This window comes from Oncorhynchus keta, chromosome 34, assembly GCF_023373465.1.
Source record: "Oncorhynchus keta strain PuntledgeMale-10-30-2019 chromosome 34, Oket_V2, whole genome shotgun sequence".
Lineage (NCBI taxonomy): Eukaryota > Metazoa > Chordata > Actinopteri > Salmoniformes > Salmonidae > Oncorhynchus > Oncorhynchus keta.
This window is the reverse complement of record NC_068454.1, coordinates 65296201-65310058: the sequence shown is the minus strand read 5'-3', so window position 1 is coordinate 65310058 and position 13858 is coordinate 65296201. Positions and strand designations below refer to the sequence as shown.

At 44.8% G+C, this 13858-nt stretch overlaps 1 protein-coding gene across 4 annotated transcripts; it reads right to left on the bottom strand.

Moving 5' to 3' along the window:
* Positions 1 to 754: 754 nt before the first annotated feature.
* LOC118367687 (mothers against decapentaplegic homolog 4-like) lies at positions 755 to 10768 on the bottom strand. 4 transcript variants are annotated; one of them, XM_052494440.1, is made up of 11 exons: positions 10132 to 10768; positions 8825 to 9065; positions 5663 to 5837; positions 5436 to 5507; positions 4183 to 4368; positions 3845 to 4048; positions 3642 to 3743; positions 3481 to 3537; positions 3138 to 3321; positions 2654 to 2961; positions 755 to 2544 (listed from the first exon to the last, which is right to left on the bottom strand). In XM_052494440.1, exons 2-11 carry the CDS (start codon positions 9059 to 9061, stop codon positions 2324 to 2326), a joined length of 1746 nt encoding a protein of 581 aa, XP_052350400.1. In that variant the 5' UTR covers positions 9062 to 9065; positions 10132 to 10768; the 3' UTR covers positions 755 to 2323. The 4 variants fall into 4 exon arrangements, with proteins under 4 accessions (XP_052350400.1, XP_052350401.1, XP_052350402.1 ...); XM_052494441.1 differs by having other exon boundaries at positions 4183 to 4359; XM_052494442.1 differs by having other exon boundaries at positions 5484 to 5507.
* Between the last annotated feature and the right edge of the window lie 3090 nt (positions 10769 to 13858).

Here is a 13858-nt window from a genome sequence, read left to right as displayed (position 1 = left end):
TATATTTTGGTCAATTCTAACTCAATAATAAATCATTTTGATATCTACTAGAGACCAAAACAAGCTGACTACAGACAGCTGAAAGTACACTGTAAAAAACAATGACTGCAACTAATATTATGATTTACAAGTAGAATACATGACAAATAATTTAATATTATAGATATGTTCTCATCTTTAACCCTCACATGATTACCATTAGGAGCTTGAAGAGAAGCAGAGACCCTCATGTGTGTTTTATAAGTGTCCCAAATTAGACATAAATAAACATATAAAACAATACATTTGTTTTATAAACCGCTATATTCTGGACATATCATTTGGTGAAGTAAACCAGTCACAGGCCCTACATCAACATGGATGGACTGCAAATGCACGTAGTACCCAGAAAGTTCACTAGGTGTCCTACTGGACAAATGTAATACAGCCAATGAAGTCATACTGTACGACATGTACAGCATGAGGCTATTTGTTTTCTCACTTTACTAAAACACAATCGTAAGTTGCAGTAGATACATCACTTTGGCTGACAAGAGGCGCATTGCAGCAGGAATGTACTGAGAAAACTGACAAATGAAGGCCGTTTTTTTCTGTGGGGTTTGTAATCTTTGTCAGTACTTCAAAATTAAGGCACCAATTTAATTAATTAATTACCTATTCTTTAATTAGGCCTAGAAGTACTTTAGTTAAAGGCATATCTTGGCATACATCAACACAAATACATGCTTTGGTTGAACAAAGGCAGGACACAAAATGAAGATAGGCACATTCAGCAAAGGTTTTATGGCCATAAAATAGCAGTGAAAAATCTTTCACTTTCTGACAACTTTGGTCTGACTGAATAAAACGTTACAAATACTGTGTAAAACCTTCCATCAATAAATATAATCAATGAGATTCTTGATATTCCATTTCTTGTTTTTGGTAGCTATACTGAACACAAATATAAAGGCAACATGCAACAATTTCAAATATTTTTCTGAGCCACAAATAAATTCATTAGGCCCTAATCTATGGATTTCACATGACTGGGCAGGGGAGCAGCCATGGGAACACATAGGCCCACCCACTTCGGAGCCAGGCTCAACCAATGGGAAGCCAGACCCAGACAATCAGAATTGTTTTTTTTTCCACACAAAAAGGACTTTATTACAGACAGAAATACCCCACTCCCAGAATATCCTGCAGGTGAAGAAGCCGGATGTGGAGGTCCTGGGCTCGCGTGGTTACATGCGAACTGCGCTTGTGAGGCTGGTTGGACGTACTGCCAAATTCTCGAAAACAACATTGGAGGTTGCTTATGGCAGAGAATTGAATTCTCTGGCAACAGCTCTGGTGGACATTCCTGCAGTTATCATGACAATTGTACACTCCCTCAAAACTTGAGACATCTGTGGCATTGTGTTGTGTGACAACTGCACATTTTAGAGTGTCCTTTCATTGTCCTCAGCACAAGGTGCACCTGTGTAATGATCATGCTGTCCAATCAGCTTCTTGATATGCCACACTTCTTAGGTGGATGGATTATCTTGACAAAGGCTAAAATGCCCACCAACATTAATGTAAACAAATTTGTGCACAAAATTTGAGAAAAATAAGCTTTTTGTGCGTATGGAAAATTTCTGGGATTTCATGAAACACGGGACCAACACTTTACATGTTGAGTTTTATTTTTGTTCAGTATAAATATAACTGAGTCAAATGATGCAGGTTAATGAAAAATACTGATAAGAGAAAAGGTTGATGGAGATTGTGGTGACTATTGTTTCAATTTCTCCCTGAAGAACAAACAGACCCTACTGAAGGCAGTTAAAGGACAGCAGCATTCTCCAGATGTAATATACCTGTCTGAGTCTGCTGCCCTGTAATCAAGGCATCATTCCAACACTGCTTAAGTGAGAATCCACTGCAGCACATGTGCTATCATTCTGACTTTCTGAACAATTCCCAAAGTGTTTTATCCAGGCAGGTTACCAGGTCATTGGCGGTGCGAGGCTAGTTTCCACTACTAAAAAGCATTGATGCCTTTAGTGCAAGTTCCAGTCTCTGTGAAAAGATTGGCTGTTGAGGGAGTACATTTTGCAGTCTAAACTGCTTCAGGAAAATCAGGCGATTCAAACAGGAAAATATATAAAAGCATTAAAATACCTTTTCGATAGAAGTTCGATACAAGTTTCTATCAAAGTCTACAGTCTTTGTTTCAGGTGCTGAGGACAAAGGTATCCAATCCAAAACGTACTGTAGTGTTCATGAAGGTTATCATCCAAACCAAGCAACTGAGACACCGCCACCTCTCTCTCACATACACCCACACACACACTGCTTAGTTGACATGTCCATGTCCTCCTAGGTCAGCCAGAGGCATGGTGTGCAGCACCTCATCCAGCAGCTGCAGGGCACGGTGCAGGTGGACCTCCACCCAGCAGGGGGTGTGCTTGATGCTCTGCCGAGGGTAGTCGGGCCCCCAGCCCTTCACAAAGCTGAGCCTCAGGATACACAGCCGCCGCAGGTCGTCCACACCTATCCCGGCTGCCGCCGACAGACCTGGGAGAAGAGAGATTTACTGAGTGATTAAGAGAGTGAGAGAGGAAAAAAAGAAAGAGAGTGCAAGAGAGAAAGAAAGAGAGTGAGAGAGAAGGACAGAAGCACTCACTGACTGCCGGGGCGATTCCCCCCACACTGCCAGGCCCTGGGATGTTGCCTGCCACTGCTGCAGCCTGTGCTGCTGCTGCAGCCTGGGCCGTGGCTGCCTGCTGCTGCATCTGCCTGTGGCACTGACGCAGGTCAAACACCTTCATGTAGGCCCCAGGGTAGATCTTGTGAACTGCGTCTCCCGGGGCTCGCCCCGCCTCCCGGTCCAGGTAGTAGCTCTGTACGAACACTGCATGGTCGCTAAGGCAACGCATCCACACATCCCCCTCACCACGACACTCCAACTGCACCCCCTTCCCAATGTGCAACCTGTGAAATGGAGATAGGAGTTCACACTAGTGAAGAGAAAATCAGACACTGGGGATTGTATTTATTTCTATACAGGCGATAAATACATGTTTGCCCTGTGTATTCTGCATCCCAACAAAGTTCTCCAATAGCTAGCGGTTAGGCACGGTGGGTATATTAGGGGCACGCTGATAGACCTGGCTCTTTCGCTGGCGTCGGTGCGGTGCACGTTGCTGAGCTGGCCCAGACAGAAGCGGTCGCCCCCAGAGGGGTCCACGTATCCGTCCACTGTCACCACGGGGCAATTAGCCAGGACCTTGAACATCTCCCCAACCTGGATGTCCATCTCAAAGTAGGAGATGGAGCACCAGAACTCTGGACCTGGCAGCACACACAGCATGAAAAATAATATGCAACATTACAAAATGGCTGCCATGTGTCCCTCATGCGGGTACTGTCCATTGGTGGTGGATAGGGTGAGTTGCCCAACACCATGTGTGTGGGTAAGTGTGTGTGAGTGGGTAAACGTTGGGTGTGTACCTGGATGGTTGGAGACTGGCTGAGGAAAGGCGGGTGCGCTGTGATGTTGCTGAGACCCTTTTAAGACAAATGAATTAGCAAATAGGACAACGCTACCATATACATTAAGTAACAGTCCTGCATTTCTGACAGAACGATTGATTGACAGGTGATTGACATACAGAAGTGGTTGGGGTGGTGCAGTGGTGGTTGCTGGTGGCCACGCCCATTCTGCTGGGGTCCTACAGGGGTATAGGAGGCCGTGCTGGTGCCTGTCCAGGTTGCTGGAAGATTGTGAAGGAAGAGAACAAAAACAGTTCAAACTGACACACTGGAATTGACACCATCTCTGTGACACTGCCAACCTGGTGTGTTAGTAACTCACTGTGATAGGAGCTCTGTGTCTGTGTGTGTTTGGAGCTGCTGCTGTAGTCACTCTGGCTGTGAGGGGTAGGGGGCTGGGGGGGTGGTCCGTGTGTGGGGGTGGTTGGGGGTGGCGTCTGGGGAATGCCCTGGATCTGGGGAGAGGCGATCTGGAGCAGGCCCTCGCCGTGGCCCCCAGACATGGGCCCCATCATGGAGCTGCTTACTGGAGGAGGGAGATGGGGGAAGGGGAATAAAGGGTGTAAATTGTAAGGGATAGAGTTAGACATGAAAGCAAAAGAGTCTAGTTATTCTCAGCTGAATTGCTTACTTCTTATTACCAGGTTCAGTTTATCTCACCTGGCGGAGAGAGGGGCATGCTGGGGTAGAGGTTGACGGAGGATGGGGCGCGGGGCGGCTCGGGGGGCATCTGCAGAGGGGGGAGGGGCTGGTTGTAGTGCTCGGGCTGGGGGGGCATCCTGGAGGGGAGGTCCATCTCATAACAGTCATGGATGTACTCCTCTTTGATCAGCCGACCTGGAGGACCTTGTAATGAAGGGAGGGGGAGAAAGAGAGAGACAGAGTGGGAGGGAGAGAGAGGGAGGGATGGAGAGGGAGAGAAACAGAGAGAGAAACAGAAAACAAGATAGAGCGCGAGAGAGAGAGAGATAGAGACAGAGAGAGAGAGAGAGAGAGATAGACAGTCTGTCAGAAATCAGGCATGAGTCATGTCATGTTATTATTGTCACACCCTGATCTGTTTCACCTGTCTTTGTGATTGTCTCCACCCCCTTCCAGGTGTCGCCTATCTTCCCCATTATGCCCTGTGTATTTATACCTGTGTTCTCCGTTTGTCTGTTGCCAGTTCGTCTTGTTTGTCAAGTCAACCAGCGTTTTTGGCTGTGCTCCTGCTTTTCCCAGTTTCTCTTTCTCTTTTTCTCTCCTGCCTGTCTGACCACTCTGCCTGCCCCTGACCCTGTGCCTGCCTTTGGACCTGTACCTTTGCCCCACCTCTGGTTTATTGACTTCTGCCTGCCCTGACCCTGCCTGCCGTCCGGTACCGTTGCCTCACCTCTGGTTTACTGACCCCTGCCTGCCTTGACCTGTCTATTGCCTGCCGTCTGGTACCGTTGCCCCACCTCTGGTTTACTGACCCCTGCCTGCCTTGACCTGTCTATTGCCTGCCCCTGTTGAGTTATTAAACCATTGTTAATTCCACATTGTCTGCATCTGTGTCTTACCTTCATACCTGATAATTATTATATTTTTCGATTCATGAATGGATACATTTAGAATAAATTCCGGAATTTACTGTAATTTAGATCAAATTGATGGATGGTATTTATTGTTGCCTCTATCTGGGAGTGATTTTTGCCCTGTCATGCAGCCTGTGACACCTTGTTGCAATTTGATTGAGGTGTCCTACTTGTTGTGTAGACTAGCTCAGACAGGTATGAATCTGGCTGGTTTAGAAGCTCTGCATTCCATATTTTTCATCAGATTGCCAAGAGCACATCTACAGTATATCTGTATAAAAACAGTAGTATTGCCTGTGCACTTTGGGAAATGCGATAAAAACAGATTGGTTAGAATGAGTTGCTATTGCTTATTACCATTTTGATGATGTTTGATGATGCTGAAAATAGTGTTTTCCTCCTCACCTGCATTTTGAATGCTGAGACCAACTTGAGGAGAGGGACAGAAAGGGAAACAAAGTTAGAAACAGCATGGTAGTTCTGAAAAAGCCTGTGACCCAAAGAGCCTGTTAACAACTTCATATTCCCCTTCCCCATTTGTGCTTCTATTTCATTAGAGGAAGTGAAATTGTGAACAGACGCACCAATGCCTGGCGATACCACTCTCTCGTAGTGGTAGGGGTTGACACACACGTTGTCATACTTGAGGTCAAAGGCGAACTGGCAGAACTTGACGTGCTTCAGTTCATTCTTGTGGAGGTCTGGCCAGCGCCAGAGCCTAGCGTAGATCACATGGGGGAACCCTTTCCTCCCAGCTACCTGGAGCGAGAGAGGAGAGAGAATGGAGAATGAGGGCCTGGAGGAATTCCTTTCCAACATCCATCCAGGAATTCTAGGGTGATTATTTACAATGGGATGGTGGGTCTCAGAAAGGGAATGGGGGACAGTATGGAGGCTTTGACGGGGTTGAAATTTGAGCATGGAAGGAGTGTAACTGTGGGGAATCTAAGTGGAGGGGAACAAGGGAAAGAAACGGAGAGAAAAGATGGGAGAGGGAGAATGAGAATGAGGAGAGCAAGAGGGAGCTGGTAGACAGGGAGTGGTCGAGGAAACAGGTCATGAATGGAAATTTACATCAATGTTAAACACACTCACATACACACACACTCTCTCCAGGCACACACTCTGGGTGGGGAGGAATAGCCTTGGAGACATTAAAACATCTCAGACTGAGATGAATAGCACAAATAGTGGCTATCTGAGTATTTGTTATTGAGGAAGAGTGTGAGTGTGACAAAAGAGGGAGCTGGTATAGGGTTAACTCAACAAGCTGAGCTGGAGAGGAATGACATTGTCTCATTGGCTGTGTGTGAGAGAGAGAGAGAGAGAGAGAGAGAGAGAGAGAGAGAGAGAGAGAGAGAGAGAGAGAGAGAGAGAGAGAGAGAGAGAGAGAGAGAGAGAGAGAGAGAGAGAGAGAGAGAGAGAGAGAGAGAGAGAGAGAGAGGAGATGGAGAGAGAGAGAGAGAGAGAGAGATGGAGAGAGAGAGAGAGAGATGGAGAGAGAGAGAGAGAGAGAGAGAGAGAGAGAGAGAGAGAGAGAGAGAGATCAGTATTTTGGGATCAACATACCCTTTCTCCACTAATATAAAGAGAAAGCCAAAATGGACTCCGTAAACTTTTACCTTTTCTTTTTTATTATTCTTTCTTCTTGAAAACCAAAGTGACCTTCCTCAGACAAAGAGTCAGAGCTGGCAGAGTGCCAGCCCAATTCCAGCCAGCAGACTGACAAACACACACACAGCCTACAGTCCTGAACAGAGAATAATACAGTACATTGTCCTATCGAGTTCTCACACATCACATTAATACGTGTCACTAACATCCGTATATCCACAGGCAATCTCAAATGTAGAAACTGTTGATGTAAGTCAAAACCTGCATTCAATAATAAACACTTATCTCTCTCTATCTCTCTCTCATAATCACAATCTCACACACACACAGAAAATAATGTGGTATGTCTGAGATTACAAATATACTTCCACAAACTTTAACACTGAAAACCTCCAGGCACAAACACACACACGCCCGTACACACGCACACACACACCAGAGACAGACAGGCTTAACTTAACCCTGCCCCTTTCCTGTGTCTCAGACAAAACAACCCGCGCTACCCCTCCAGTACTCCCTCCCTCCCTCTCTCCCCCTCACAAGAGCTGGGGGAGGGGAACTCCCTCTGTCTCCTTCTCTCTAATTCCCTTGCTCTCTCTGTAAGCAACTTTTGGGTTACACTTCTACATATTCAATAGTATGTTCATTCTCTAGAAGTTAGCCTATAGGGAGACCTAAACCCCTTGACCTTTTTCTCCTGTTCCTCCTCCCTGAAGTGTGTAAGTAACCCACGAGTTGAATGATTCACTTGTTGAGTTCGAATCTCATCACGGACAACTTAGCTAATTAGTAACTTTTCAACTACTTCGTACATTAGCTAACCCTTCCCCTAACCTTAACCCTTTCAGCTAACTCTTCCCCTAAATTTAACCCTAACAGCCACGTAGCTAGAATTCATAACATATAATACGTTTAGAAAATTCACAACATATTATAGGTTTTGCAAATTCATAACATATAATACGAATTGTAATTCACAAAATATCATACGGAATGGGTGATAGACATCCACAAATGAACATATACCATACGAAACGTAACATATCATACTAAATGAAGTGTCTCGGATTTACGTACAGAATAATATGAAATGCTCTGACACCAGGTTGCACACACATGGTATGGGCTTTCAAAAAAGGAAGACACCTGTGCCATGTCAGATATAGAATTGAAATGTAATTAGGTTTGATTTTGCGTCACAATATTACACTTTATATACATCACAAGACTGAAATATGACAAAACTGTTTGACATAGAAACACCAGATATTTGCCCAAACAAGCGTGTCTCTGTGAAATGTCAACGGAGCACTGAGCGTATAACAAGCTTTTTATTTTCAAAGCCTTTTACATTTAATTATTCTTGTGTCATGATAACTTTGCTTTTTGTGACCAGTATAAATAACTTTGAAGACAATGACCTCAAAATGTAAAATCCTCAAAAGTTGTTACGAGAAACATGCACCGCTATGTCAACAAAGCTCAGTGCTTATTATCGGATGTATTAGGTTACTGTTAATGAAATGTTAGAGAAAGACCCCACTGAATGATTCAAAACATAAATAATCATATGTCTTGGTAAAAATGTATTTTATAACATAAGTAAGTGAATTTCATCACCAAAGAGTGGGTGGACTAAACTATATGAGCTGACTGCGAGCCAGGCCTAATCGCCCAACATCAGTGCCTGACCTCACTAATGCTCGAGGCTGAATGGAAGCAAGTCCCCGTAGCAATGTTCCAGTGGGAAAGCCTTCCCAGAAGAGTAGAGGCTGTTATAGCAGCGAAGGGGGAACCAACTCCATTTTAATGTCCATGATTTTGGAATGAGATGTTCGACAAGCAGATGTCCACCTACTTTTGGTCATGTAGTGTATTACCACAATCATGACTGGCTGAAATAATAGTATAGGCTTTGTTGCTGGCAGTACCTGAAAGGTGTATTAGTCAGTCATCAAAAGCGACCAGCTATTGGTCACTGAGTTGACAGAGTCTTTGTGCCATACCACCAATAACAATTCATCAGTGAATAATTAATTAATGAGATCCACTGATTTCATAAACAGTCCCTCTACAATCAGTGATACCATACCGGCCTAGGCCTCATTCAACCCAACATAACAGTAGCCTACCTGCAGGCGTCCATCAAGCGTCCTCTGGATGGTGACACACTTGCTGGGGTGAACTCCGTTGGTGGTGATGGCGGTGATGAGCGAGTCCAGCTCATCCTTCTTCTCCTTCAGCTTCTTTACCAGGCTCTCTATGGCACGCTTGGCAAAGCCTTCGTTCTCCCCGCCCTGTCGGTGGCACATGAGGCTGTGTACGATGCTCAGGCAGGCATCGTTGCTGTTGGGGGGGTTCACTGACATCTCCCTGGGTTGAGGGGGGTTGGAGAGGAGGAGGTGAGAGATCACTATGGTGAAGCAACCAAATGCAATTGATTGATTTGATTGTTGTTTGATCACTGACACAACACTGAAGTCTGGACCTGAGATGGTACTTCAGGTCAAGGTTCAAGTCATAGGCTATCAGCAACCAAGGTCCCTATTACAATCAAATAACAACTTTACCAGTATTAACAACACAAAATGTATGGGACTTTTACAGAGCAGAAGATACAAAGCAGGCCAAGTAAACTAAACACAGAATTGAGTTGGCCAAAATGACTTTATCCTTAAATAGGTATTTACTACATATTTGAAAATACATTACATTAACCTAAAATTGACATTCTTATGATCCATGTGAAGTGTAGGGCGGCAGGTAGCCTAGTGGTTAAAGAGCGTAGGGCCAGTCCCCAAACGGTCACTGGGTTGAATCCCCAAGCCTGTCGATGTGCCCTTGAGCAAGGCACTTAACCCTAACTGCTCTTGTAAGTCGCTCTGGATAAGAAAGTCTGCTAAATTATGTAAATGTAGGTGACTGAGTAATATATATGATAATAATAATAATAAGTGTGTGACATACGTTGTTTACAAACATCCCCCCATGTGTGTCATACTAGTGATGAAGTTGAGCTTGTTTTGCTTTGCACAACTTGTCTGAAAAAAACAATAATGCAGAAAATGTGTGATTTCCTAAAGTAGGCTATATAACAATCCACTTTGATAATGATAATAAAACTGTAATAAACTATAATAAACATAAATGCTCCACTCAAAAAAATCTAAGAGCATTTAGGAGGTCAAAAGTAATTTATTTACATGTTTACAAAAGCATGTAGGCCTACTGGGGGAAAACACATAATCACCACTGTAGGCTACAGTACTTTGACATAGGATAGACACATTGACTTGAGAGTAGTTGGATGGGGGGGGGGGGCTGTCTGTCTCACTAACTGTAGGCTATAAATCTGTCAACAATCCATGTGACTCAGACTGGTTTGGTCAGCTAAAAAATCCCTATGGGAATAATCAATACCAAAATGTAGTTTACTTACAAATCAACAGGAGAACTGGACAAATATGTAGAGGGAGCTCTGAAGCAGTATTCCAAATGTATTTCCCCCTCTCTCTGTGGAGCTGTCTGTCTCGACTGTTGTCAGTCTATCACCCTCTCTCGCTCCCTTCGTTCATCCTGCTGCTCCCTCGACTCTTCTCTAGTTTGCTTGCAATAACAAAAGGGGGAGAGAGAGAACATCGTACGCGTGAGTTGTCTCGGGCAAAATTTCGAGCCAATCGCTGCGCCCGTTTCATTCCAGACGGTGGGGCTCTCCGCCAACTATGACGCTGCTCTCTTACAGCTAACAGCCAGCCACCGGGGGCTGATGATGTCTGTCTGGGTTGCTTGTTGATTGACAGGTCTGTGCGGCTGATTTTTTTTTAAAGTGGCGCCGGTGAGATTACCCCGCCCATTCTCGCTCCACCAACTCCAGTGGATCTCCTCTCTGTGTAGAAAAACGCAGTGCCTGTGGGACCAAACTCTGGACAACGTTTCCCGATAGCTAACAACCGTATGTAGAATTACATTTTTAACAAACACTACGGATTGCGGCACAGAACAATTGATGTATCTAACTAAAACTACTGATTGCAGCACCCAAATGAAAAAAAACGCAGATACACAGGACAAACAAAGGTACAAAGTAAGCATTAACGAATGGACATTTTTCAAGTGTCGACTGATAGTGACTCGATGGTACACTCCGCCAACACTCATCGCAATGTTTAATATTAACATGATTTTAACCCAACCACTCCAAAAAGACACAATTTATAAAGGTTTCAAATTTTCCAAGTTTCTGGCTCGCCTCTAACCACTAGGCTACCTGCCACCCTGTATGCTCAACAAACCCATATGGTTTTCTTAGCTACCCAAAGGTGGTACAGGGACAAGTACTCTTGTGAATTTCAATAGTGTTGTCTGTCCATCAAATCATGCGGTGTGGTCCTGAATCCTCTACCTGATTCCGGGTTACAAAAGGCTTGTCATTGACGGCCATTTCCGCCATATGTCGTAAGTATGGACCCATCGCATCACCTATAGGTGTTTGTTTTCTGTATATCAATGGCTCTGCATCTTATGGTCTGTTGCTGCTCTCTAGTGGCTAGTCCTGGAAGTACTACGGAGAACGATCGATCGCGCGCGCGTATGTGTGTTTTCTGATCAAATTGCGATGTAAAAATAAAAGTATTAGGTCTGAATCACATTTGTATGTAATGGACATACAGAAAACCAGCAGTAGTTGACTTTGCTAACAGCCTGTTAAACTGCTTGGGGCAGACTGCACTAACAACTGAGTACGGTCGAGTGTGTGTCATGAGGTGTGGTTTTCGCTCGTCGATTAGTTGGCAAAGGTCTTATAGGGGGTGATAAAGTGCCCGAATGCCTACCATTGAACGTCTGATTGACATGACTTGATACCAACACCCTACTAACGTCTACATGTTAATGAAAGTCATAAGGTGCATAGTTTATATTCATATTAATTAAATCTCAACCATAAATGTTAGAAATGTACAATTTTTCCTGTGCTAGCCGACATTCCGATGTAGCCATCTTGAGCTATAGTGTAGTCTATGGCTTGTGTATTTCCTGTTATCGCTAATGAAAATATTATGGTAATTTGTAGGTCTGTCTTTCCCTCAACACCTCATGGAATGGTATGTTATCTTATCTCGCTGTATACCGATTTAAATGTTGTTAGCCAATCACAGACTGTGTTGTTACCAGGTCCCAGTATCAGACAACCACTAAGAGTTTTGTCAGTGGCTTTAAGTCAAATAGAGGAGTTCATAGGCATTCCCAGAAGGTCCGTGCTATTTGTGTTCCTTGAGATGTCCATACCTCAATCAAGTATAAATGTAAAATAGTTCAGTTTTGTGTTATAGTTTAGGGTTCAATTTAGGGATGTAACAAGGAATCTGGATAGCTGGATATCTGGATAGAGTGGGAGACAGGCACGATATTTGAGAGCTCGGCAGCGACACAGACATACATTTTTTACAAGCGGCAGATGCGATTTTTCGAGAGTGTCTGCCCCAGGTAGTTTCTTTAGAGACGATGAAAATAATTACCAAAATGTCCTTGATCTGATTGAGGAGTAAATACGCAATATTTAAGTTGTGATATCATTAGGAAATATTTAGTCCTACTGTGTTGATAATTACTTTTAGTTGATAACGAGTTGTACGAAAGACTATTGAGAGTAAATATTAGTTCATCATAGGAAAGCTGTAGTTCCACCCACCAGTGATGTGGAGCAGAGTATGCTAGGCGATCTCTAACTAAGGAGAAGGAAGTAACTAGAAAACGTATACAAACAAAGTGATAAGTTCCAGCTATCTTCTGTGATTACCTTTAGTTAGCATTCTTTGTTTTAGCCAAGGCCAGTGTGCGTCATTCAAAAATGTGAGTTCATATTTCTTACTATTCATGTATTGTGGACACACTCAACTTTGTTATGCTAATGAGCATTTTTTACCGCGAGCTAGCAACTGTAAGCTTGCTAACCCTGTTGTTTCTGTTATCTCATTTCAGACATTTAGCATTTCAGTGCATTGTATAATGTCCACCAGTGTCTAGTCTAATATGCGCTGTGGTTGTATGGATGTATTCTGTGTCACGCCCTGATCTGTTTCACCTATCCTTGTGCTTGTCTCCACCCTCCTTCCCCACTTATCCTGTGGGCATTTATTCCTGCGTTTTCTGTCTGTCTGTGCCAGTTCATCTTGTTTGTTCAAGTCAACCAGCATTTTGTCTCAGCTCCTGCTTTTCCCCAGTCTCTCTATTTCATCCCTCTGTTTTTGACTTTTGTCTGTTCTGACGCTGAGCCTGCCTGCCGTCCTGTGCCTTTGCCCCTACTCTGGATTACCAACCTCTGCCTGACCTGAACCTGGGCCTGCCTGCCGTCCTGTTCCTTGGCTCCACTACTCTGGATTATCGACCCCTGCCAGCCTTGACCTGTCATTTGCCTGCCCCTGTTGTTGCAATTAACATGGTTACTTCAACACAGTCTGCACTTTGGTATTACCTGAAACCTGTTAGTACGAACTCTCCATGACTGACACAGCAGACTTGGACCAGGTCTGCAATGCCATTTCCTCCCATTGGTAGACACGAGGAGTTGCTTCGTGGGCTGATGGAAGTGTTCCAGGACGTGGCCGACCGTCACAACCTAGAATTGGACACTTTGTGGGAGCAATTCCGTGGGTTGCCTACTACGCAGCCTACCACGACAGTAACCTCCCAGCCCCCCAGTAACCCGGCTGGTAGCAGCGCCGTCACCCCGGATTCATGGGTACTCCGCTTACCTCCCCTGGAGCGCTACGATGGAGATTCCAGAACGAACCTGCCGGGCTTTTCTCAGCCAGTGCCCCCTTGTTTTTGAGCTGCAGCCTTCTTCGCTCCCCTCGGGCCGCTCAAAGATAGCGTACATTGTTACGCTGATGTCCCGGAGGACACTCGCCTGGGCCACGGCGGTGTGGGAGCAACAATCCGCTGTCTGCCTCAGTTTGGAGGTATTCGTGGCGGAGGTGAGAAAAGTTTGAGGCGGAGGTGTCCAGGAGAGAGGCTGTCCGGAAGTTGCTTCAGCAGAACTCGCTCAGTGTGGCAGACAATGCAGTGGATTTCCGCACGCTAGAAGCGGAGGGTGTCTGGAACCCGGAAGTGCTGTTCAACACGTTCCTACGCGGACTATCGGAGGAAGTAAAGGATGAGCTCGCAGC